Below are 26929 nucleotides of genomic sequence, written 5' to 3'. Positions count from 1 at the left end.
CATTTATCAACTAATCATGATGGAAAAAATTTTCATTAGTGAAATTGATTTACTTTTATATTCCCTTTAAATTTCAATCATTCAGAAGATTAGTGACAACCAATGAGAACAGATTGCTTTGAAATAAATATTATGAAAAAATATCATGTGACTAGGTTTTCATATCAAGTTGAAAGCAGGATTTAATACAGTTCTTAACCCCTTAATGCACACATTAATTTGGAATTTTCGATCAAAAAATGATCAGTTTTTTTTTTCATTGATTTAGTATTTATGTATAATTGGAAGAAAGGAAAAAGGAATTTCAGTGGCGTTAAGCTACGATACGTAAATCGAAGCACGCTATGACATATTCAGTAGATAAACATATCGTAAATAAGTACCCGCGTCGGGAACGAGCATATAAAAATTTGTTTACAACAAAATACGTTCGCTCGAGTGTGACACGGGCATATTCAAAATTCGCCGGAAAGGAACGCCCGTGTCAGAGACGGGGATACATTAAGTGGTTAAAAACGTACAATTCATTTTCTAAAAAGTTCTTAAAATAAATCATAAATAATATAAATTATTTTTATATTGAAAGGTTTTTTCAAAATAGCTTATAAAGTCTATGCTGCGCAAGGAATGGTGGATCTCTTCATGGCTGACAGCATCTTTTGCACTTCACCAATTCCTTTAGCCAGCTCAAAAGTCGGTATGTTATCATCTGTAGCCACGTTCAGAAGAATCTGAAACAGTATTTAATCACGTTTTAAAATGCAGTAAAGTTGCAATTTAAACAAAACCAAGAACAAAAAAAAATATTGCAACAAATGCGAGTCAACTAACTTTCTTAATGTGATGCCAAGAACTGGTAGAATCCTTAGTGGGCTTTTGGTTGACTTGAGATTTCTTATCAGCTTTGACAGCTAGAGAATGCAAGTATTTGATGTACTCAGGCAACTTTAAGCCTCGATCACTTTCGATAACATCATTTAATGCCTGACGCACGTGATTAATGCTGTCACGCTTTTTCCCCTGGAACACACTTGTCGCTTTATCTAAGTAGCTTTTAATATCTACAGCGAGATAAAAAAGTTTGAATGAGATTTATCCGATAAATTTATAAAACTATTAACAGAAAGTACAATTTCGGAATACTTAAAGCAAATTTTGAAAACAAACTTTTTTAACTTTGTAACAAAATCGTTCATTTTTGAAAAAAATAGTTTTATTTTAAAGCAGTTGCTTTTTTTTACACCGCACGAAAATAAAAAACCGTGTAAACGTTACTTACGATCTTCTGCGTAATCTTTCCAATGCCAAAGATCTTCTTGTTCATCCAAAGTCATGTTATTTAAAGCTAAAGAGTTTTTAGTGGAGAAATTACATTTAGTGGAGAAATTGTATTCCAGCTTTTTGGACCAACAAAAGCGGTCGCAACAATTATGATTATCCTCACTGTCATCGTTTTGTTTTTCAAACTCGTGAAAATAATACTACTTTTAATAAGCATTACTTGAGGGGTGGTGAAGTTTTTGTTGTTGTTTTAATTAAAAACAAAATAAGAGCAAATTTAAAATCAATAAAAGTAATAGTTTTAGCAAATATTACTTACGCGCTGAACGAATTAAATCATTCAAATAGTATATTTGATTCAAGTATGATCTCTTTTGGTACAAGAAACCTTCTTTCGCGTCATTTAAGTGTTTAATGGCTGAAGAAAAGCCATCTGCTATTGTGGTATACCTCGAAAGAACGCTTTGATGCTGATGACAAAAATCATGAGATTCTACGAAAAATAAAGCAATATTAAAATCAAAACAGAATTTACGAAGGAAGTTTTTTTTAAACAAAACTTATATAAACATTAGTTCAATCAATAAAATTCTATTTAAAATCGTTGATTAAAGCACCGAAGTTTAAATACAAAATACACTATCTTGTTAGTAGATTGAAGGCCCGAAAATAAGTTATGCCAAACTGAACTTTTATTGGACATTATAGTCTTTCGATAAATCAGTGTCCAATATCTGATGTTAAGTTCAACTCTATTTATTCATAATAAAGAAAATATGTGAAACAATGTGGATGAGAGAAAGTGGAGTGGATTTTTATTTGTGAACATCTATTCGAAAAATGAATAATTTAAGTAAAATTTAACGTTATCCACTTTACACTATTTTGTGATTTCTATTGGTTATTTTTAAATAACGCAAATAACTCATAGAAAAAAAGTAACAAATAAAGGAAGGTAGCTATCGCATATCCACATTTTCACACCTTCAATAGGAATTTGATGACGAGCAGAAAAATTTAGTGAACGCACTACTCCATCCTTAGTACCCATGCCGATATCTTCGACGTTGATGTATTCCCAAGGCACAGCATCTGCCATAACGCTGTTCGTTTCTTCGCTCCTTAAGTTGACCTGAGGTAGAGGATCATAAGCCAGTCGATGGATGCGCAGTTCTTCTTCTGTGTAAACGTGTGATCGCTTCTCTAATGTAACTGTTGTAGTCGATTTGACTTCATCTTCAAGACGTGATGCATTACTTTCCATCTAATAAATCCAAAATTAAAGGTAATTTTATAGATACATTTACAATTTAAACATTTTGCTGCTACTGCTACGATTTAAAACTTCATAAAAAGTCAAAAAGAATTTCAAGAGAACAAAAGGAACAAAGTTTATATTTTTGGTTGACAAAAGTAGAAATTTTTCTGGATCTATAAATATTTAAATGTCAAAAAAAAAATTTCTTTATCAGGATCTAATAGTTTTTGAAAGAATTTTTTAGGTTTGAAAGAACTTTACCTGTTTACATGCTCGATCCACTTCATTAACTTTAGCATCAATGTTTGCAGCATTCTCATCCAATTTCTCTATTTTAGGTTCTACAGACACTGCCGCCGTAGAGCCTAGCATTTTGAATACGGACAAATCAATGCATATTGATCCTAGAGGCAGAAAAGATTACGCTTATAACTTATATTTTTCTTAGATTCAAAATATTTTTAATTTCTTCAAAAAAGAGAAAGTTTTTTTTATTACTGATAATTGGTGTTAATTACAAAATAATATACATTTCACTACTTACCCTGAAAGTCAAATGACATTCTTTCAAGATAACTCCCATTAAGTTTATATCCAACACAAGTTTTGGTTTTTGGATCAAATTGAGCATTCAGACAAATAGACTCAATTTTGATGCTCATTAATTGTTCAGCAAGAGTGAGGATTGCTGCAAACAATTATAAAGCAATTGTAAAATGTAGTTATGATATATATAAGTAATTAAGAAAAGACAATAACTATTTAAAGAGAATATTTTAAGAGTCTTTGTAAATTCACCCATTGTTGCATCTTTGGCCAACTCCACCACACTATTTGCAATTGCAATAATGCCATCAGCAATTTTAGTCATTTCAGAAAGAGCATTCCCAAAGAATTGTCCTACATTTGATAGGCCTAACATAATCTAAAAAAATGTAACATTGATATAGTAATGTATATGTATGTATGTATGTATGTATGTATGTATGTATGTATGTATGTATGTATGTATGTATGTATGTATGTATGTATGTATGTATGTATGTATGTATGTATGTATGTATGTATGTATGTATGTATGTATGTATGTATGTATGTATGTATGTATGTATGTATGTATGTATGTATGTATGTATGTATGTATGTATGTATGTATGTATGTATGTATGTATGTATGTATGTATGTATGTATGTATGTATGTATGTATGTATTTATGTATGTATGTATGTATGTATGTATGTATGTATGTATGTATGTATGTATGTATGTATGTATGTATGTATGTATGTATGTATGTATGTATGTATGTATGTATGTATGTATGTATGTATGTATGTATGTATGTATGTATGTATGTATGTATGTATGTATGTATGTATGTATGTATGTATGTATGTATGTATGTCTGTATGTATGTATGTATGTATGTATGTATGTATGTATGTATGTATGTATGTATGTATGTATGTATGTATGTATGTATGTATGTATGTATGTATGTATGTATGTATGTATGTATGTATGTATGTATGTATGTATGTATGTATGTATGTATGTATGTATGTATGTATGTATGTATGTAAAATAAAATGTTATAGAACAAATATGTTATGCAGCAAATCATATTTAATAAAAGACAAATATTTTTATCTAAAAATTACCAAAGATCACCTTTATTCCTAATTGTTCAGCCCATGCAGCAAAACTAGCCAACCCTTTTTTAATTTGGCAATCAGCCATACATATAAGATTTGGAGCTTTCCATTTACATTTGTCCCATTTCAAACAGCCAACAGGACGTCCCCAAATAGTAGTACAATGAGCTACCCATCCATAAAATGGAACACAAACTAAAACAATTACAAATTATTCTGAAAAAAAATATGCAAATCTTTTTCGTGTCTGATATACAATAAATTGAGAATATATACATTTTTTTATGAGATTTAAAAAAAAATCTCCGAGTTCAATGAGATGAAAGAATAAAAATAAATAGTTATTTTTGTTATACTATTTCATTATTCTTACACATTTTATATACAGGGTGCGGCAGCAATTGGAAAACTTTTTAGAATTTTTTTCAAAATGAATTTTTAAAGCACTAAAAAATTATATTCATGGAATATTATTGAGAGAAAAGTTGAAGATAAATACTTTTCCCACCTTAACATTCAATTAGGCTTCCTTTTTTTTTGATCACTGCCTCAAACCTAGGACGGAAGGACTGGCAGGTGCATATTATACAGTCCCTTGAAATTTATTTCCTAACATGAGTAATTTATGACTTTAGTGACTTGACACTTGAGTGGATCTTTTTGCAAGCCTTACTCTTAACTACGCTCCACATCCTATAGTCAAGGGGATTCAGGTCAGGGCTATATGGTGGCCAAAAGTGTTTGGGCCAGAAATTAACCACATTGTCCGTAAGATATTGTTAAGTTTTTTTGGAGCCATGACAAGGTGCATTATCCTGTTGAAAGATGTAATTGTTTTCTGGGAATGTCTTCTTCAGCCATGGTACCATATAGCGTTTTAGTAAACTAATATACACATCAGAGGTAACGTTTTCTTTCTCTTTGATGTAGATTGGTGGACATTTCTCTCCATTAGAAGCAATGATTCCTAGCATCAAGATGGACTGAGGGTGCTTGGTTTGACACACAGGTGGTGCTTTGTCATCCTTCTGCACAATGAATCTGTCATTACATCTATATATCACATAGTCAACACTAAACATTTTTTCATCTAAGAAAACTTTAACTGTTGACGAAGCATGGCTTTTTAGCTGGTTCAGAAGCTTCTTTGATTGCTCCAATCGTAAAGTTTTTAGTCTTTCTGTCAAAAGTTGACATGAAGGTCGGGCCACACTGACTTTTCCAAGTGTTTTTAGAGCTCTTCTAATTGTCCTATCATCAATATTGAACAATTTCGCTGTCTTTCTGATGGATACAGTAGGATTCTTTTCAACATGCTTTTTCAGCTTTTCTGTGAACTTTTTATCAACTTTTTTGTTCACTGGAGATGGCATTTTGGCTCTCTCAGCACTGTCACGTTTTTTCACTTTGTAAAATGTAGTTTTAGACACTCCTGAAACACGAATCACTTCACGTGCAGGCAAACCCGCAGAAATCAAATTTAAAACTTCAGATCTTTTAGCTTCCATTGTAAAACTTTTAACTAAAATGTTTTTCATTCACAAATTTATTAAAATCTAAGACAGTCGTAAACATTAATCAACAAAAACAAATAGTGGAAGTATTTTATTTACATCACAAAACCTAGCCAAACCTAGTCAAAAAAATTTGCGAATTGCTGTCGCACCTGTAATATTATAAATATTTTGAACAGAGTTTAACAGGGCTTTAATCCTTAGGTTTTTTTTAACAAAAATAAAATAAAAATAGGCTCTGGATTGAGTTTTTTTCTGCTTCTTATATTAAAACCTCCACCTTTTCAGATAATAACATTTCATTGAAATTTACCAATAATGGTCTTGGAAAGTCATTTTTTAAACTTATTTCAAGTTTGATCAAAATTCTTTGTAGAAAATTCTATTTATATTAACCCCAATTTCTTTTGAAGATACAAAATCACCCAATTGTGTCAATGTATTGTTGCCTGGTTGGCCAAAGTAGATATTTATTATCAGGGATGCTCTGCTGTAATCATCATTTTGATAACAAGTACCTATTCTTCATGCACATTTTTATATAAACATATTAGTTGAAGTTAAGGCCACTTGGGGCAAAAAAATATAAGTCCTGCCAGAAAATGCAAACCTGACAACCAACTTGGTTTCAAACTTTACAGCTGTCAAGTAATTTACACTAGCAGAATTTTGTTCTACATTATTAGAATAGGTCATATTATTAATCACTGTGGTGTTTTCTAAAATGAAATATAGTATATTGTCATTGATGTACAATTTTCCTTGAAGCTCCTGATACCCTCTATTTCATGAAATACAAAATGTTATCTAATTGTATATATATATATATATATATATATATATATATATATATATATATATATATATATATATATATATATATATATATATATATATATATATATATATATATATATATATATATATATATATATATATATATATATATATATATAGTACTAGATTTAGGAGAAACTGGGATTTGAAAATCACTTATTTAATAAAAACTTCAATACCTTTGCATTACTTATACCTTTTCCACATCCTTTCCCACATTTTTTTTCCATTTCTTCTTTCTCCTTTTCTAGTTCTTTTCCTCTTTCTATTAATTTATTTTTATACTGCTCAATACCTAAATAAATTTAAATTTTATTAATTTGAATAACAAAAAAAAAACAAAAAAAATAAAACACAAAAAAAACACAAAAACTCTGAAATAAGGTGAGAAGAAAATTTTAGGTTTTCATCTCATGATAGATATTTCAGAGAGTTTTCATTAAGGTTTCTAAAACACATAAAGTACTAACATATTACATTTTTAAACTAATCATTTCGTTTGTTAGGTTCTTTTTGAACATACATTTCTTGTAATACAGACACTTAACAATGAAAGATGACCTTTGAAGGTCGTTCAAATTTAATGTTTAACTTTCATACATTTATGGTAAAATTTATTAAAGAGAATAGTTTTTTAATTATTCTAAAAAGTATGAAGAAAATCAAAGTAAATCTATCACTGACCATTATTCCATTGCTGTATTTTTGCTCTTACTGCTTCAACATCTTTCTTAGCATTGTCTAAAGTAGTATTTGCTTTCAAGAATATAGCCGCAGCTTTCTTTTTTGCCTCTTTTATAGACTCTATAGCAGCTTTTGATACAAGAGCTGTAATGTCTGCACCAACACATCCTTCAAACTAAGGAGACATTTTTACTATAAATATGTAAAGCATTAAATACATGCATACATTTACATACATACATACATACATACATACATACATACATACATACATACATACATACATACATACATGCATGCATGCATGCATGCATGCATGCATGCATGCATGCATGCATGCATCCATACATACATACATACATACATACATACATACATACATACATACATACATACATACATACATACATACATACATACATACATACATACATACAAACATAAATACATAAACACATACATACATCAAAATTTCGTAAGCAAAAGCAAATTAATGGCCGAAATATTTATGAAATTTAATAATCCTAATACTACGTGATATTTCAAAAGCAAGGGAGAAGCTAAGGAAGTTTCAAATGAAATAAAGAAATTAATTATAAAAGCTTTGGAAAAAATATTTGACAAGCCTTGTACTGGAAGACCTAAAGTTACAACTGAAAAGGTCAATACATTATTGGTAAGGTTTTCGAAGAGAGATTCTTGCAATACTGTTATTGAGCTTAATGCAATTCTGCGTCAGTTTCATATCACTAACTGTAGCATTGAATACAACTAAATGTTAATTATGTCAAAATAATTTGTATGGCCACCATCTAGTTAAGAAAACATTGATATCTGCAAGAAAGCCAAAATAAAATTTGCAATAGCTCAATCAAGTCAAAATTCCGTTTCTATGAAAAATCAAAGTTTATTCTATTCAGTAGTGGCAGAATTAGGAATGCCAGATATCCAGTAGGAGACAGACTCCAAATAATCAGTTCCCTACTGTTAAGCATTGGTGGAGAAATGTTATGATTTGGGAGGTTTTAGTTTTACCATGTGTATCCTATTGATTGCATAATAGGTATTATGGAACAGAGAGTTTATTTAGACATCATAAAGAATGTTGTGGCGCCACATGCAAAGAATAAAATGAGTTGCAAATAAATCTTACAAGATAATGATCCAAACCTTGTGCTGGATCTGTTAAGTGTTATTTGAAATTACAAAAAAATCAAAATACAATACAAATAGATACGCCACCAAACACTAAATGTCTTATTGACAAAATGACAATTTAATAATTTTTAAAATAAATTTTTATCAAAATTCAGTTGTATCTAAAGTTTTGCACAGAAGCTTTCTCAAATAAAAATAAAAGTTTAATTAATCATTACAATTTATAATTTTTGTGTTTTTATCATGAACTAAATTAATATAAAGAACATTTGGTAAATATTTTAGCTGAATTGAGAGATTTTGTAAAAAATTATACTTTAAAAATCGAAAAAAATTTGGTGTTTCTAAACTTTAGTATGCTACTGTACATGCATTAAAGAAATAAATTGATCATCATAATTTTAGTTTTCTCACTTTGTCAATGAATTTCTGAACTAGAGGTTTAAACTGGTATCTTAGAAAAACAATCTTTATGATTATAAATAGGATATTTCATGCATAAAATTTATTTTAACAAGAGCTGATTTTCTTTTCACAAAAGAGAAATTTTTTTAAAAAACCAATTAACAATATGGTTAATGGATGTAGAAACCAGCAAATTATCTTAAGGATAAATGAACAAACTTACAGAAAATGATTTTAACACTTTTTCAGTATAAGCAGCTTTTACTTCTATTGACATAGTTAAAACACCCCAAAAGTCACCAGAAACTTTAAAAGAAAACTCAGACTTGTTAAGTTCAATATTAACAGATGTTCCTACTCCAAGAATGTTTATATACCCTCTTATGCAGACTTCAAGCTTAGGGTCTGTGTTTACATATAAAATAGGTCCAGCAGAGTGATCTTCAGCTGTTCGATAAAGCTTTATCAAACCTATAAAGAAATGTTTTTAGAAGTTGAAAGAATGTAAACAAAAATAATAACAACTGATTTAATGTAAACATCATAGAATTTTACTGAAATAATTTTGAACAAAAAAAAACACCATAGAGTAACAAAAGCAGATCAAAAATTTATTTTGAAATATTTATCAAACACTTGTATAAAGTAAAAAATTTTCTTCAACACAATATCAAATGCATGCGTTATTTTTTAACTCTCACCAAAACCAGTCAATCAAAGTTACACAAAATTAATCATTAAAATAACAGTTAAAATCACTAAAATAGCAAAATTAATCTCTTATCTTAATTACTTGAGTCATTAAAAAAATTAAAACATATATTTTTCTTCTCCTACTAACTTTCTTTCAAGAAATGAACACAAAGCTTGTCGACCCCCAAAAAAACAATACATAGATATTCAATTTTTTTGAAGCTTTAAAACAGATTTTTGTAATTGCTTCTTCTTTTAATTCTAATTTGAGTTTAGTTGCTTAAAGAAGTATTACTTGTATTAAAAAAATCATGCATTAGATAAATATTTACAAAAACTAAGAAGACTCAAATACTAATGAAATGCTGATAAATCTTCTTTTTTCTTTTTCTTTTTTTTCTTTTTTAGTTTAGTTATAATTGCTACTTTTAAAAAAAAACAAAAAAAACAAAAAAAAACAAAACAACCTAAACATCAAAAATTGTTGTTAAAAAATTGTTATCAAATATATAAAAACCAAACCTGTAACAAAAGTATTTTTGCAAGCGAAACAGTAAAAATACAAATAGAAATGTCATTCCCCATTTTCAATTGGATCAAACTTTGCATCCAAAAAAATAAGAGTTTAATGATTTTTTTTTATTTGATGATTTTTTTATTCATTATATAATGATTTCACAGCCTAAAGTGTCTCATAACACTTGGTAACTATGAGTTTGATAATAAAAAAATAACATTCTCATTGTCAAAAATATTATACATGCATATTAAAACATTACAGATTTTAAATATAACTGTCATACCAAATCCCCAATCATCAATTGGATCAAACTTTGCATCCAAGAAAAATGAGAGAACTTTGTGGTTAATTCTTAAATCACATTCAATATTGTAACCCAAAATGGAAATTTTTCCTTTAAACACAAAGCCAGGAGGAATGGAAAATCCAAATTCTTCAATTTTTTTTTCTAAAAAAAAAATGCAAAATTATGTTAACATATGGTATTTGGAATTTTTTTTACATTAATATAAACAAATAATTAACAATAATTTGAAGAAACATGTGAAATTCTATTATAACACAACAATCATTTAATAAAAATCATGAAAATTATTATTTTACTAAATATAATTACTAAAAAAATAATAAATAGCTTGTTAAAGAAAATAATTTCTACAAATTAAAATTTAAAACAAATGCTGCAACTTCATTTTTATCTTTAAATATTTGGTTTTTCTTTAGGATTCTGCTTCTTCAAATTTTAAATTTTGAATTTTGAAACCTTTAAGTTTATAACTGAAAGCTGTTTATTAGTTCTTAAAATGACCCTTAGCCTTTTTCAACTACAATCACCAGACAGTTGAGAAACTTTCCTTGCTGCAAAACACATAAAAAACAAAAAACACATCTCATAATAAAATTATGTTAAGAGTTTAAAGTAGACACAATAAAAGAATATTTATCATTATAAGACTTACCTGTTGGAAAAAGGTTAAAAGAAATTTTTATTTCATCCTTGAAACCACTTTCAGCAACCATTTGCGGTAATACTCCTTCATATTTAAGTGCTCTGAAAATATTACCTATAGTTAAATCTGCACCAAAGCTGCGAGCGTAGAAAAAGCAGTTACTAGGTGAAGTTGCATCAAAACCAAAGTAACCTTGAAATTTAAATAACTGCTGGGGGTCTTTGTCATCAATATCTCCCAGCCAAACATCTGCTCCCATTTCTAATAATTTTTTGTGATGCAAAAGAAGTTAATATAGTAAAGCCAAATTATTTAAGTTTGTAAAAAAAAAGTTTATTTAAACCTTCTTATAAAATGCTAAGAAAATGGTAAAAAGGTTAAACTTCATCACAAATTTACAAAGTTAAAACGAAGTAACAGACAAATCAACAGTTAAATTTTGTATAATATATGATTAGTGAGAATTATAAAATTTATAAGGATTACATTTTCAAGAAATGAATTAATGTAATTAATTGTATGAATTTATGTAATTTTTTACCTAAATTTTTAGGCTATTTAAAGTTATACAACTATTTCTACAATTTACAACTTTTAAAGTCAATCAAAGTAATGAAGCCTGCAAAAAAAAAAAAAAAATACCAATTGATGGAAGAGCAGTCTTTAGATCAAGTCCAAAGCTTAGTTTAAGATTTCCAAATGAAAGCCATTGTATATTAAATGGTTTCTTGATCATGCCTTCCATTGTTCCGCCAATTCTTAACTTTCCACATAAATCAATTTCAATAAAACCTGGATAAAAAAGAAAAATACATTTTGCCATCAACAAGATAAATATTTTTGAGAAATAAAAAACTTTGCAATCCAACAGACAAAGTTTTTCTAATTGTAGCAATATTTTAATAAAAGTTATTTGAATATATATTTTTTTAATTGCTTAAGCAAAACTATAATGAACATATTCATTTCCAGGGGCGGATTATTCTTTAGGGATACCAGGACTTGTCCCAGTGGGCTGATAATATAAATTATTTTTTAGACCGATCTACAAAAAAATATTAAATAAGTGACAAAGTGATTTAATTACATATATAATTCAGCTGTATATCTCATAAGAAGTAAAAAATAAATGTTCATACATATAAAAATAGGCCACAAATACACTCAAAAATGTTTTAAAACTATAGATATCAAATTTTGACATCCTTGTAGCTAAAATATAAAAATAGCAGTAAACCATATATATATATATCAATAAAAATAGAAAAAATAATTTTAGTTTAAGATGATGCACCTATCATGTGAAACTAACAAACTCTGTGTGTTGTGTGAAAGATCATTCTCAGTTCTCAAATATCTCAAGAACCGCTTAAGAAACTCATTGTCTCAAGACAATTTGGAGTCATTGCTTATCATGTGCACAGGAAAAAATTTACTACAAGATATTGATTCAATTTTAGTGATCTATATGTGATCTCATAGAATCTTTATGTAAAAAGAGTGACCTTCTAAGAAACAAATTGTTTCTTAGAAGGTCACTCTTTTTAAACAAAATGTAAAAAGAGTGAAACAAATTGTTTTGATGAGCAAATATGTTTTTATTTTTAGCTGTTGTTGAATACTCTTTTCTGAAAGAATTTATTAAAATTTTGTGATTGAAAATAAATAAGTAAAACATCAGTATTTTAAATTTCATGATTACAAAAGTTTTAATTCGCTATATTATTAAAATGAAAATTCAGAAAAAAATATCAGAAAACTGGTCCCAGGCCACTTTGTGTTCCCAATACTCCCCTGTTATTTTCTACAAGTAAAAAAAAGGTAGAGAATGAAGTTTTTTCATTGACTTCAATATTGCTATGAAAATGCTTTAAGTGGATCAGCATTTCTGCAAATATTGATTTCGGAAGAGTTTTTAATCAATTAAGTTTCAATGTTTCAAATTAGTTTGGTTTTCCTTGATAAAATTTGTTAAAAAACTTGTAGTTGGTAAAAAGAAGTGACCTGGAGCTATATACTGAGTCAACATATTTTATAACTTGACATAATTATGGCATATGTTTTGACTTATAGAGTGTAAATGGATTCTAATATGAGTTTTTTAAAATCAAATTATTTTGGTTCTAACTAACATAATCGTTATTTTGCCACATGGAAAATAAGAAATTATAAGTAACAATATGTTTGCGTAATTTAATCATTCATTTTATGGATGTTCCACAACTAAATAAAAAGTTTTCCAAAGTTATTTAACAGAGCTTGAAAAATTTTTTATTAAAAACTGAACACAAATATTAGAATAACTTCAGCATTTTGTGCTTCCTTGGAAAAATGAATGTCAGCAAAAATTTATAAACTTAATGCTTTTACTGATTTGTTTAAAACCAGTATATGTAATAATGATAATTCAATAAATAGGACAATAAATAATAATAATAAGAGTTTTATTAAAAAATTTAACCTGCAATCTTGAGTGGTGGATTTACGGTATGAAATTCACATTTTATAGAAACTTTATTATTTTCAGATCCAAACTCTAACACCAAAGATGCACTTTTCAAAGTAACATCTCCACCTAATTTTATATCAACACTAATTCCAGCTTCAATTGTGACACTGGATGTTGCTAATAAACAATTTTATAAAACAGAAATTAAAAAAAGTTTTCAATAGGCAAACTTATATTAAATGATGCATACAATATTTACAAAAAGGAATATAATATAATAAGAAAACAGAACTAATATTTGTTTTATTTAAAACAGGTTAATCTAACGAAATTATATTTGTTAAGTCACAAGGTTTTTTTCTTTATAAAATATTTCATGAGCATTAAATTTTTTTACTGCATTAAGAAAACTAAACAATTTTAACAAAAATATCTTCAATATAAAATTAAAACATAAAAATACTTACTGAAACGTCCTTTAAGACTAAGTTCTTTGACCTGTTTATCAACAAGGAACTGACAAATCCCATTACCATGACAATGCTCAGCTTTAGGCTCAATAGAAGCTTTCAGTATAAGTCCTAAACGAGTAGTTTTGTTTAAAATCATTAAACAATTTTTTAAGAAAAAAAAAAAAGAAAAAAGAAAAAAAGATTGCTAAATACACTGTGTATTTCTTTCTTTATTATTTTTGTTTTAACTTTTTTATTTTGTTTCTAGATCAATTCAAGTTGAAACATTAATGAAAAACTCTGCTTTAATTTTACCTAAAGATTTTAACAACTAATATTTAACTTTTAGTAATAAAACCTATTGGATCAACAATAGAACTTAACAAGACAGTTTGTATATTTTGTTTATTAAATCAAAAAAAGGTACACAAGTACCGTTCCTTTTATTTAATAGATCTTATATAGAAACATAATATATTGTAAACACTGAATTGCAGATAAGATATTAAATGCACTACATTTACAAATATATAAAGATTGTTATGCCACCTGCAATTTTTCTTTTTCTAATTTTTTTTCATATTCCATACTAAATCTTTTTTTTCACATTATTCCAAAAAAAAGATTTAGTATAAATCATGAAAAAATTCATAAATGATTTTTTCATGATAATAAATATTATTTGTGATAATGAACATTAAAATAATAAAATATAACAGATTATTTATGATTATAAAAAGTACTTAAAAATATCTTCACCTTTCACAATTTCAATATCCCTCAGTTCATCAATTGTTTTAAAATGATTACTAGCAAGTTCACTAACAGCTTTTGACTCCTTTGGTTTTTTGGTACTTGCAGATTTCTGTGTAGAGCCATGGGAAGATTTTGATATGCCAACTTGATTTTTACTACTTGTAGTTTTTGCATCAGCATTGGCTTTGCTCTTAGTTGACTTCTGACATTCTGGTCTTTTAGATTTATCTGACTTACAATAATCTTTGTCTGCATTACTGGCCAGCATTACTAAAGTAAATTTTAAGAAAAAAATACTTTAAAAAAAGCATTTTTAAAAGTGAGAAAGTGAGAATTACATAAAAGTAGCTTTTACTTTCTAAACTTTACCTGACAAAACAGATTTTTAAAAATTTGTTGAAATATACCTAAACCTTGAAAAATAATTTTTTTTTTAGTCTTTGTAATTTTCTTTTTTAAATTATACATTGTAATGTATTATAAATACGTAGTATTTTTTATACGTAGTATATTTATAGTATTTTTTAAATCATACATTTTAATATTTGAATTTAACAGATTGAAGTTAATCTGCAAGACTAGAGAACTAGAACAAGAGAGCTAGAACTAGAGAATGACAAGGATAAAAGTATTATTTATGGGTCTAATCCCAGATCTAGTTTTTGAGATTTACCTTCAAGATAAATAATCCTATTTTGTAAAATATATATATATAATATATATATATATATATATATATATATATATATATATATATATAAAATTTTATACTGTTCTTAATTACTATATCAAACATTCATTTGAAATAAAGATATACCTATTGACATATCACTAAGCCAGGTATCTGGCATCTCAACACCTGAAAAACTCTTCAATGCCTCATCTAAACGCATGTTCTTCATTACAAAACCAAATGTTATTCCTAGGGCATCACTATTTTTACGTCTCCAAATGAAAACAGCAAGTGTTAAACCTGACATACCATTAATTACAGGAGAACCAGTAACTCTACAAAAAAAAGTTTTTATTGATTTTGATGAAATAATGTAATTTTTGAAGTTGATTTCTGATTATTAACCATCATATAAAAGAACATATGAGAGCATATTAGTTTAAAGCATCATGAAGGCTATTCTTCAGTTGTTTTTTTATCATTTAATAGGTCTTTTGTCTTAACTAGGCTATGCAATTATATATGATAAGTTTAAAGAAAAAACATTTAAATTCCGAAACTTATTCATAAAATGCATTTGGATGATAACTTTAAAATTTCAAAATCTTTTTTGCCAATACTGAAAAATTGTGAAGTATCAAAGAATTTCTAATTTAAAAAAATTTTTAAGTGTTCAAACACAATGGTAAAAAAAAAACTATAAAACTAAATGAGCTACTAAAAGAACATGAGCTACTAAAAGCAAGTGCTTTTACGAAACTATAAAACTGTAATGTATGATTAACTTACAACTATTTTATAGTAAGTTTTAGTGTGTAGGAAAAAAAAGCAATTCTAAGTTACATTCAGAAGTTGAAACAAAAAGATCAATTGTGTTGTACTCACGCCAGTTCTCCAGTTTTATCAGCCAAGTTTAGCTTTCCATTAATATAAAAATCTTTTATTGCTAGGTTAAAGTATTTTTCTAAATGATTAACTCCATCAAATGGCTGAACTCCAAAAAACTCTGCAAAAGAATTGAATTGCATAGCAGGAATCTTGATACTAACTTGAAAATTTTTTTTTGTATCAAAAGTGAAGTCTATCTTTCCTTTTTTAATCTTTGGGTCTTTCAAAATGTTTGACTGAAAAAACAAATACAAAGTTGATAAATTAAAAAAATCAGATTTATTTGTTCTATACCTTTTTCAGTTGCAGTTATAAAAAAAAGGCATTACAGCAAGTATTTTATTATGATGATTGCTTTCTCAATCTGCGATAATTTCAAAGTTTACTTTTAAGATTTTAAACCCCAATTGTTTAACCCCAAGAACATTGCAGAATATATTAACAACATATAAACTTTTTCTTTTCTTGAAATAAAAGATAAAAACTTACAATAATGTTGGCTTTACAGTGAAAAATCCAATCTCCTTCTGGTTTCTTTCTACTAATTGAAAATTTTGAATTTGATATTTTTACACCAATACCAGGAACTTCAATATCGCCAGTGTATTTAGCAGTAATTTTAAACACATCTTTTCCTTGAAAGTAAAAAAAAGAGAAACATTAAAATTGCTTTCATAAACCAGTTAACAGCACAATGTCAGGAAATTCATAACAGTAGGAACATTTATGTATGTATAACCCTTAGCTATCTAAAACCCAGGCCCATTACAAATAAAAAACTTGAGGCTGACAAGTTAAAAAGTTAGTAAAGGTTCTTAATATCATATGCAACATATACAACACATGCTTAAATTTAAAAAACAAGTATGTATTCTAAGACAAACAAACAAATGGTCCAAAAATGGTAGAAATCTGCTAATCCAAGAAATAAACTACCCTGATGGCAAATACCCTTTTATATTTCAGGAAAAAAAAATGTTCATGGAAGAATCTCCTCCACCTACTTAAGTTCAGCCTACTTTTAAAAAGTTTTTTTGATAGTCTAGCGTAACTGCTCTATCAAAATTAAGGATTACTGTTTCAGGAACTACAACAGCAAGAAATATACAAGCTGATGAACTTTAAACTTATTAGCCATGGAAACTTTACATAACATTTATGTGGTAAGTAACTATAACACAAAAATACCAAAAGATTTACTCAGGTTAACAGGTGTCTGTGAACATAGTGTAAAAATTTACTTACAGTCAACAATATTTTACCAAAGTCAATAAACGTAAGATTTTTTTATTTTAATTATTTATCTTAGAATTTTTTATGCTTGTGTTTTTTCATAGTTTTATGCTAAATCTTTCTTCTACTTTAAAGTATGAGATGCATCACTATGGACGCTTATCCTACATTACAAGTTAAAAAACCACACAGCTGTTTTAAACAAGTGGTTAAATTTGACTGAAACAGCAAGAAATTTAAATAATATTGATTAAGAAGAACTTAAATATTGTTGAAAGTTTAGCTTTGAAAGCCGAAATTCTAGGTGATGTACTGATCCTTCAAAAATTATTTTTATGCAATTGAATTTTCTGCTTTCAAAGCGCTCAGTAAATGAATTAGAGATGATTATCAGCTTGCTAGTTTTTCTGCTCTACAAAAACATCAGAAGATTCTAAATTAAACAACAATGAATTTAATATGTGTCTTTTACAAAATGGTAGATGAAATTTATGTTAAAGCTTCATTAACTAACCACAGTAAAGAACTTTCTAGATAGTCTCTTATTCAACCAGCAAAGATGATACTGATTGTTATAATTATGTGTCCTTTTGGTGAACCCACTTTTAGAGTTTGCATGTAAGTTGTCTTAATTCAAACTTTCAGTGTAAAGTAATTGATTCTATTCTTGAATCAATTTTGGATTCAAATGGAAACCGTGGTGCAATTTTATGTGATAACAATAAAGTGAATATAAAGTGTCAAATTAACTTATTTTCACAAACTGATACATATTCATATTTTAAAGAGTCCAGTGTTTATCTTAATGACCTAGATAGAAGTGGTTATACAAAGAAACTGATCAATTTACTTTTTTTTTATTTACTACTTCTTTCAATGAATTTGACTTTACAAGCTTGTTCACATTCCTTATGGGATTATTTAAAATCAATAAAGAAGTTCTATTTTTTGGGTTTTTTAAAAATGATATTTCCAGAGTAAAAACATACAAACCCTTGTAAAATATTTTATAAAATAATTACTCATATTATATAACTCTATACTCTTACAATGAGCCTACTCATTATAAGAAATAGATCTGGGTTTCTATAGCTGTAGTATAACACCAGGTAATTCTATGTTTGTATAACAGCAGATATATCCATATTTAACAAGAAATTAAAACAAAGAAAAAAAGTAAAAAAATACCAAAGGAACAAAAAAAAATACCAATGGAACAAAAATATTTTTTAATCTTTTAAGAATATGTTCTATAAAATCTTTTAAGAATATGTTTTATAAAATCTTTAATAATACTCCCTGCTTAATGACATAAAATATTTCTAATTTAGTCAGCTTCTAAACTAGTCAGTTTTTAAACCAGATTGCTTGAGTAATAAACCTGGGTTTTCAATAGCTGTAGAATAACAGAAGTATGTCTATGCGTATATAACAGCAGGCATTTCCATATTTAACAAGACATTAAAAAAAAGAAATGAAGTAAAAAATATACCAAAGGATAGTTCACTAATATAAAAAAATGGTTTTTTTTGTCTGTCTGCTAGCAAACTTGGAATGTTTAATGCCTGTTTTGTTGCATAAACCTTCATCTCATGAAGAAAACACTTCATTAATACTTCTAGATCATCAGAGAAACCCTCAGGCAGTTTTATTACAACACCAGTTTTTGACAAAGTGATTTTCACTAAATTATCCACTTTTTTTTTCTGTTTCTTTGATTTGCTTGAAGCAGGTGGCGCCCTTTTTTTAGGACTTTGTATTGAGAGTTGATCAGCACAATTGTTCAAAGCTTTTTTCATATCTGTTTCAATAAAGATATTGATACCTTTAAAAGATAGAAGACAGAGAATGATTTTTAATCACGGTGTGATAAAAAATAATTAAGAAAGTTACAATAAAAAAAGAAATAAAATATATAAGAAATAAATAATAAAAGAAGAAAAACAAAAAGGTTCTAAAATAAAGATTAAAAGAGGAAAATATTGCAGCCCAAGTTTTCATTATGATTCAATATCTTTTAAACTACTTTGCTAGCATAATAATAAAAAAAAATCATTCAAAGAAAAGCCTACCAGACTGAACAGACTTTTGAACCTTCCCATCTAATTTTAAAAACCCTTCATATTCAATCAGATCAATTGTTGTACTTGATACAGAAAGAGTGCAACTCTGCACCAAATGTTTGATAAAATCAGGACCTTCATAATTTGCTATTTTTTTCAAATGATCACTAAAGAAGTATTAATGGAAACATCAGTTTTACATTGACAATCAAAATGACAGGAATTTATATATATATATATATATATATATATATATATATATATATATATATATATATATATATATATATATATATATATATATATATATATATATATATATATATACTCTGGCTATGATGAAACTCTTTAATATTTTGTTGATGTAGATATATTACAAAAAAAATAGTTTTTAGTTAATTTTCAAGCAAAAAGAAGAAACTTTAAAGAAGCCATCTCTGTGAAAACCATTTACTTAAGAATAAACAATAAAAATCTGTAACTGATGTACACACCAATCAAACTTACACAATATTCACAACTTCATTAAGCTTTACTACAAGAGCAGCACTGACAGGTCTCTCACTAGCTTTGTTTAAAATTAAATAAACATCTAGATTTAAATAATCATGATTGTATTTAAACATAGCAAAAAGTTGGAAATGGTTGTTTGATGTGTTGAATAAGCCTAAAGAATAAAAACAAAATATTTTTAAGTTAGTGTAAATACAATAGAGTTGCTGTTATGCTAAAGATACAACTTATTTTAAACAATTTATGAAGAAACTAATTATTCTTTATGTTCAAAACTTGAACTATTCACCTTTTATAAACCCATCTATTTTTACATCTTTAAATTTTTCGAAAGGAAATCCAATATCTGTTAAATCAGAAGGGTTCAACTTCCAAGATTCCATTAATTTCTCAACAGTTGTGTCTTTTATCTCAATACTAACTTTTGCAATTGAACTCTCTGAACAACAAAAAAGTTTAAGACAACATAATGCATTAAAGAAGAAAAGTATAAATGACTTCATATAAAAGTCACATGGAATTCCACATTTTTAGCAAAGGTTTTTTTTTAACAGTAAGACTAATTAAAAACTCATTATATGTTATATTAGAAAAACTAACAAATACCTGTCAAATTAAATGTTATTTCAGTCTTTAGATCGTTAAACTTGCCCGTTAACAAGAAATTAAAGTTTTCTTTAACAGTGTCACTTTTAGGTGAATTGGTTTTAGGAAGTCCACTTCTTACTGGTGTTTTTTGGGGTGACACATCCTGGTTTCTAGGAATATCCAACTTTAAGTCTATTTCTGCAAACTTCAGCATAGACTGAGTATGAGAGTAATCTCCTTTATACTCTCCATGAATTGTCACATACGTTTGAGTTATCAACAAATCTTTGAAAAGTATTTTGTTGCTTTGAACAAATCCTTAAAAAAATGCAATTTATAAGAAAAACAGTTGAGAAATATTACTCTAGAACATGATAAGTTCATACATAACTCATACAAAACCTCAACCCACAAGACATTTTGAGATCCTTGCTAATAATTTTCAATGGAAGATTTAAACCTAACTAAGTTTACAAATGAACAGATTTACGTCATGCATAAAGATTTTTAAAAATATACTTTGCTCTTTTACTTTGAGTGCATTATAAATTTCTTCTAATTACTAAGAATGAATAACTTACAAGTTATTCTTAAGAAAACTGCAATTTTAAAGTTATGTTTGAAATGATTAGTATAGCATAAAGTAAAGTTGTTTTCTTGTTTGCTTTTAATTAACACTTTCTCAGAGAAGTATTTCAAAAATTACCTGAAGAAACGGTGTCAATATCAAAGATATCAAAATAAGTCTTTAAAACAACTCCAATATTAACACCTCCAGGACATTCTTTTCCAGCGGTTAACTTAAAAGACGTTTTCTGGTTATCAACATCAAGTTTGCAGCCATTATATAAGGGAACTTTTTTATTACGAAGATCTTGAATGTAATCATATAACTTGTTAAAAGTGTTAAAATCGGCTGAAAATAAAATAAAAATCGTTAGTTTGAAAGACAAGACTAAGTTATGTGTGCATAAATGTTTAAATAGTTATGTCAAATAGTAAAACTTTTTTTAACCAGTCACTTTGTTTTCCTAAACTTGAATTTTATGTTGTAGCAACCGAAAGGGTAAATCTCGTTTAACAAAAAATCTCCAGAACCCTCTTGTGCTCGATTAATTCACAGCCAATTATAAAACTTATTTCAAAAAAACATTCAAATATGAACATTAACAAATTTCTATTATAATTGCTAATTAAAATAGTGCTAATTTTAAAGTTTTTCATTTCATACTGGAATTTATATTGCAGTTCGAAATTGGTAGGGACATTATAGGTTTGTTTTTTTTACCCGTAAACAAATGTTTAACACGTGTGAGAAATTTCTACGAAGTTTTAAATTGAAAGCATAGTGGATTTTATTTTAATGTTAAAGTTTAAAAAAGAATTGCCGAAAACTCGAAAGCCAACTAAAACTACAATATTATGAAAGTTTTGTGCATCTCAAACTACAAATGCGATTCGTCTAACGAAGAAAAAGACTTGGTTTTAGAAAAAACGTTCTTGCGTTTTCACAGAAGTTGCGTTTTCACAGGATTTATTGTTAACACATTTCGCTACTTAATTAAAAGGCTGCAAATAAAACTTTTAAAACTTAAATACTGCATGTTTGCGTTTAAACTGCAAAAAGTTATTACCGTTTATTGGAATACTGTTGATGCTTCGTGCTGATAAAACGTCTGGTGTTTGTATTTTAAAAGACGATTTGATTGGTATAAATATTCCACTAACGCTCGCATAGTCTAGATCTTCTGAGAAATCCATATGCGCTTCGTTATTCATAACGCACATGGTGCAGAAGATCCAAAAAAAAGCGTGACCAAGCATTTCTTTCTTTTGTTTGATTAGCTAAAGTTCCAATATATGCAATACAATGATTGTTTTATGTAACATGAGTTATATAATAAGTATATGGCATATACTAAAAAAATACCAAGTAATATGTTGAGTAAATATACTGAAAAAAACCGAATTCACCAACATATTTAATATTCATAATATTGGTGAAATAAGACTATTGCTTTATTTTTAACTGCACATTGTTATTCAACCCAAGGAGGAAGTTGAGCAAATAAATCAGTTACAAAAAAATGTAATCACATATCCTTTAAAACTAGCTGAAAAATTGAGCCTAAAATCTCATAAGCAAAGCTGCCAAAAAGTAGTTACAATGAAAAGAAAAATCTTGAAAAAAGCTTAAAAAGAAAAAATGTTGGTATATAAGCACAAATTAATGTAACATGACCGACAATATTTTGCTTACAAATTGATATTAGTTTAGTAATGCGCTTAAGCAATCTACTTTTGTTTCAAAATGGTTTAACACCATTGTTTCAAATTATTTGATGAAAATAAAGGTTAGATTTCTTATCAATCCATTAGGTTGTCCAACTACCTAATGGAATTGGGCTAACAGCGGCACAAAAGAATCTTGCATCGAAAAAGTACAACTTTCCTTCAGTTTGACCAGCGAATAAAAATCCTTCAAATCATATCAAATCAAATCATAGCGTGTGAAAAAGAGAAAGAGTGAAAATAGGGAGCAGCTTTTCCGTTAAAAACTAAATTAAGTGAGAAGTAAAGTGAAAACATCTCTTCAAAATTTGTTATCTCTTGCATATTTTCATTTTTTTATTTATTTTTTTCAAACTTTAAAGATATTAAATCCGTTAAATTTATTTTTCAAAAGTAAAAAAATCTATTCGTGTAGATAATTTTGTTACAATAAGAAATGTTTTTAAACGCTTGACAATGTTATATTTTAATAAACAGAAGAAAATTGTATATGTTATATACTGGTATAAACTCTTGTATTTATTTTTGTCATTACTCGTTACTAACGGAAAAACCCAATTTTGATATAAGAAAATAGCAACTATTTCCCATCAACCTTAGAAAAAACATTTGGTCATTGATGAAAATGATAGTTGGTCACACAGTAGTATATATTTTGCTGCACAAGATCATTTACTGAAATCCATATTAAAGTTGGTATAGGATTTAAGTTTGAAAAAGCTAATATTTTCTCACCGTATCATTTTAGTCCTCAAAATTAGTTTACAATTTCAAGCTAGTATGAATTTTTTTCTGAAATTATTATTTGCGCAGTCACGGTACGTTAGCAAAATCATTCAAAAAAAACCCAAGTTAGACACTCTGTGCGATAAAACACAGCCACACTTATATTTAAACGAAACAAACAAGTTATAAATTGATCAACAAGATAAATTTGTCCATTTAACTGATTTTCATATATTGCAACCGCATCGGTTGAGTACGCAGTAGCAGATTTTAAAATAAACAGCTCATTTCGTCGTTTCAAACATTAAACAGCACTTTGCGCAGTACCTCACTAATGCGCATGTTCAGAAACAAATGTTGTTAAGTGCACTTTCTTTCAGCTCCTTTTTATTGTTAATTTTATTAACTCAATGAACACCGTTCGATCTATCAGGGACACGTATTCCCTTTAAAATCTTTTTACCTTAAATTATATGAAATAATTGTTTGAACTACAATATAGAAAAAATTAAGATTTATGAAGGCTAAAACAAAATATTACTTAGGACTAAACATTTTTTGTATTAAGCTTTATATTATGAAGTAGTTTTTATGCTGTGTTAAAAATGCTTTAAAAGCATTCTTAATTTATTTTAATTTATTTTACATTTTTAATGCATGGAGTAGCATACCCCTATTAACCCCTATTAACTTCATCAATGTTAGGTGAAGTGTGCTACGTTAAGCGCTAAAGGTTTTTGAGAACTGTGTATTAAAAGGAGAATTCTGATGCGATTATTTCTTAATTTAGCAAAACTGATGGAGCAAGAAGTGAAGTAATGCCGATGGATAAGTTTGGCAAGACCTGCTGTCTGTAACTCATTTACCTTCATTAACCTGTTACATCCCAATAAAATATTGCAAGTAAGAGTAAAGAAACTAAGTGTGTGATGCTCAATTAGAAAAGTGGATTAAAAAAAATGTCCAGAGAACAGATCTTCTTATAAATCAAACATGTTCTGAAAAAAACATGAAAACTCTTTCAAGATACGACTTTGCTTCAATTATTTTGAAGATTGACAAGGCGCTTCTTAACTGCTCTGCAAAAGTGTGGGTTTGACTATGATTAACTTAACTTTTTGAGGCGAAGCAGCAAATAGTGAAATCAAATGTAAAAAGTCAGGTTATTTTTGTAATATCCAATGTCAGCTTACATTCATGGCATTGAATAACATAAACTGTTCAAAAGGTATCATGGCCCAGATTCAGCCTTTTGTTTAGGGGCTATGATTGTCTTTATCATTCTCTTGAGAATGATGTCAGATAAATTCAAAAACGTTGTTTAGTAGTTACACAGAAATAAGCAACGAAAAAACAGAAAGTTAACAAAACTTAAGACCACTGATCTGAAAACAATAACTGGATAGCGTGATTAATTTTTACAAGAAAATATAATTTTAAAATAGTTATCCTAACAGGTGCATGCTAAGTGCAATTTACTTTTTATTACGATTTTATTTATTATTATTTTATTCTATATAACGTTTATTTAATTTTTTTTTAGAGAAACTAAAATACCTTTTAGTTTTTTTACTATGCTTTGTGCTGAAAGGTAATAGCACAATTGTATAGTAAGCAGCAATGGTATTTTCATACAATGTTTAACAATCTTATGTTTTTTTTTTATTCCTAGATAGATGTCAGAAAAGTAATAACGCTTCTTGAACTATTATCTGACCAATATGAGTGACTAACAACTGAATCGATTCTACTAAGATGTTACTGGTCATTATATTATGTAACCTACTTTAGTGCATAACTGCTTGTTTTGAAAATATATTTTTCCAGTGCTGGGCAATATATGTGTTTGATCAAATATATGTATATATATATATATATATATATATATATATATATATATATATATATATATATATATATATATATATATATATATATATATATATATATATATATATATATATATACCATACACTCCAAATTTGTGGCAAGTATTAAAAAAACACAATTCCCAAAAAATTGGAGCTCTGCAGGACCACTTATTCCTTCACCATAAACACTTTTTTAGAAAAAAAGTTCTCAAAAACCATCAATATTTTTAATCATCATTTATTAAATCTTATTTATTGCACCCAAAAAATCTTATAGACAAAAAAATATATGAGTTTTTAACAAAATATATGCTTCTTTTTATTCTTTCTATTTTTGTTTTGTAAAATTAAAGTTCGAATTTTTTCTATCGATATTTTTCAATTGAATTTCAATCGAAATTAAATTTCGAATTTTTTTTAATCAATGTCGTAACTTTTCTTTTGTTAATTTTTTTTTTTAAACGTAGCAATAGACAGTTTTGGGTAATTCCATGTCAAAACAACAACAAAAATCCAAAAAAATAATCCGTTATCTCTAAATTACTTAATTACATAATAAATAAATAAAAGTCTCACATACATAATAAATAAATAAAAGAAGAAATACATAAAAGTCTCTAGTTCCTGGTATTGCTTTTACATTTTTAAATCTTTCAGATTTAATAATTTTGTTTCTATCAAACTTTCGCTTGAAATAAAAAAAAAGTTTATACCTTTGATGTTGTTTGTGCAACATGTAAACATATCACGTGAGTTTAATATTTGATTTGTAGAAATTCTCGGCAAACTAGCATTAGGTACAAGCCGTTTAACTGTTCCTCCTATACCATCCCAAGGTTGCTTTCCAAGGCTGGTTGCAAAGAAAACCCATTTTGCATCTATTCCAAAGTCTGATTTTTGCTGACATAGGTTAAAAATATTTTTGCAGTTTTTATATTGAGATGAACAGCCATCAGAAAAGTAGATTACGTTTACAATACTAGGTTTCTTCAGATTATTGATAATTGATTTTTGTACCTCGTAAACCATTGCTACATCATGATTGTTATCATCTGATGTAATGCAATATGAAGTGGAATCCAACACTTGATCTTCTTTATAGTACACAACTACTGGATGAAGGATGCACTGAAAATTACACACACAGAATGGGTTCCTGATGAGATTGGCAAAACACACCATTTAGGTCTTAAAACACAAAACTTGGAAAAGCCTAACTTTACAAGCGGATAAAGAATTTTAAATGAGACAAATAACTCTTTTAAGCTTTGATAAAAGCAGTCGCTTTTGCCTATGGACTTTTCAACTAATACTTACAAATTCCTTTTGACCAGGCGTCTGGCGAGAGTTTTCACCATCTTCATAAAAATTTTTAACTGAAGTATTTATTTGATTTGGAAGCATTTTACCTCTTTTAATTTATGGAACTGCAAGAATTCCTTCTATCTGAGCTAAAGATCTAGATTTTA

At 27.5% G+C, this 26929-nt stretch overlaps 1 protein-coding gene across 1 annotated transcript; it reads right to left on the bottom strand.

The window, feature by feature from the left end:
• Positions 1 to 302: 302 nt before the first annotated feature.
• LOC149878544 (uncharacterized) lies at positions 303 to 23701 on the bottom strand. Its single transcript, XM_090072654.1, has 29 exons — positions 23599 to 23701; positions 22206 to 22416; positions 21278 to 21487; positions 20590 to 20889; positions 20273 to 20422; positions 19978 to 20137; positions 19480 to 19637; positions 18900 to 19232; positions 16664 to 16809; positions 16172 to 16410; positions 15431 to 15621; positions 14617 to 14883; positions 13873 to 13986; positions 13418 to 13582; positions 11599 to 11748; positions 10966 to 11217; positions 10290 to 10454; positions 9017 to 9264; positions 7231 to 7405; positions 6743 to 6841; positions 4212 to 4390; positions 3338 to 3464; positions 3084 to 3227; positions 2801 to 2943; positions 2266 to 2545; positions 1601 to 1774; positions 1280 to 1345; positions 832 to 1061; positions 303 to 731 (listed from the first exon to the last, which is right to left on the bottom strand). Exons 2-29 carry the CDS (start codon positions 22393 to 22395, stop codon positions 612 to 614), a joined length of 5175 nt encoding a protein of 1724 aa, XP_089928780.1. The 5' UTR covers positions 22396 to 22416; positions 23599 to 23701; the 3' UTR covers positions 303 to 611.
• Positions 23702 to 26929: the final 3228 nt, after the last annotated feature.

This window comes from Hydra viridissima, unplaced genomic scaffold (assembly GCF_058129835.1).
Source record: "Hydra viridissima isolate aposymbiotic clone 2 unplaced genomic scaffold, HvirCarnegie_v1 scaffold_15, whole genome shotgun sequence".
Classification (NCBI taxonomy): Eukaryota; Metazoa; Cnidaria; class Hydrozoa; order Anthoathecata; family Hydridae; genus Hydra; species Hydra viridissima.
The sequence above is the reverse complement of the archived record's forward strand: the minus strand, read 5'-3'. Positions and strand labels throughout refer to the sequence as shown.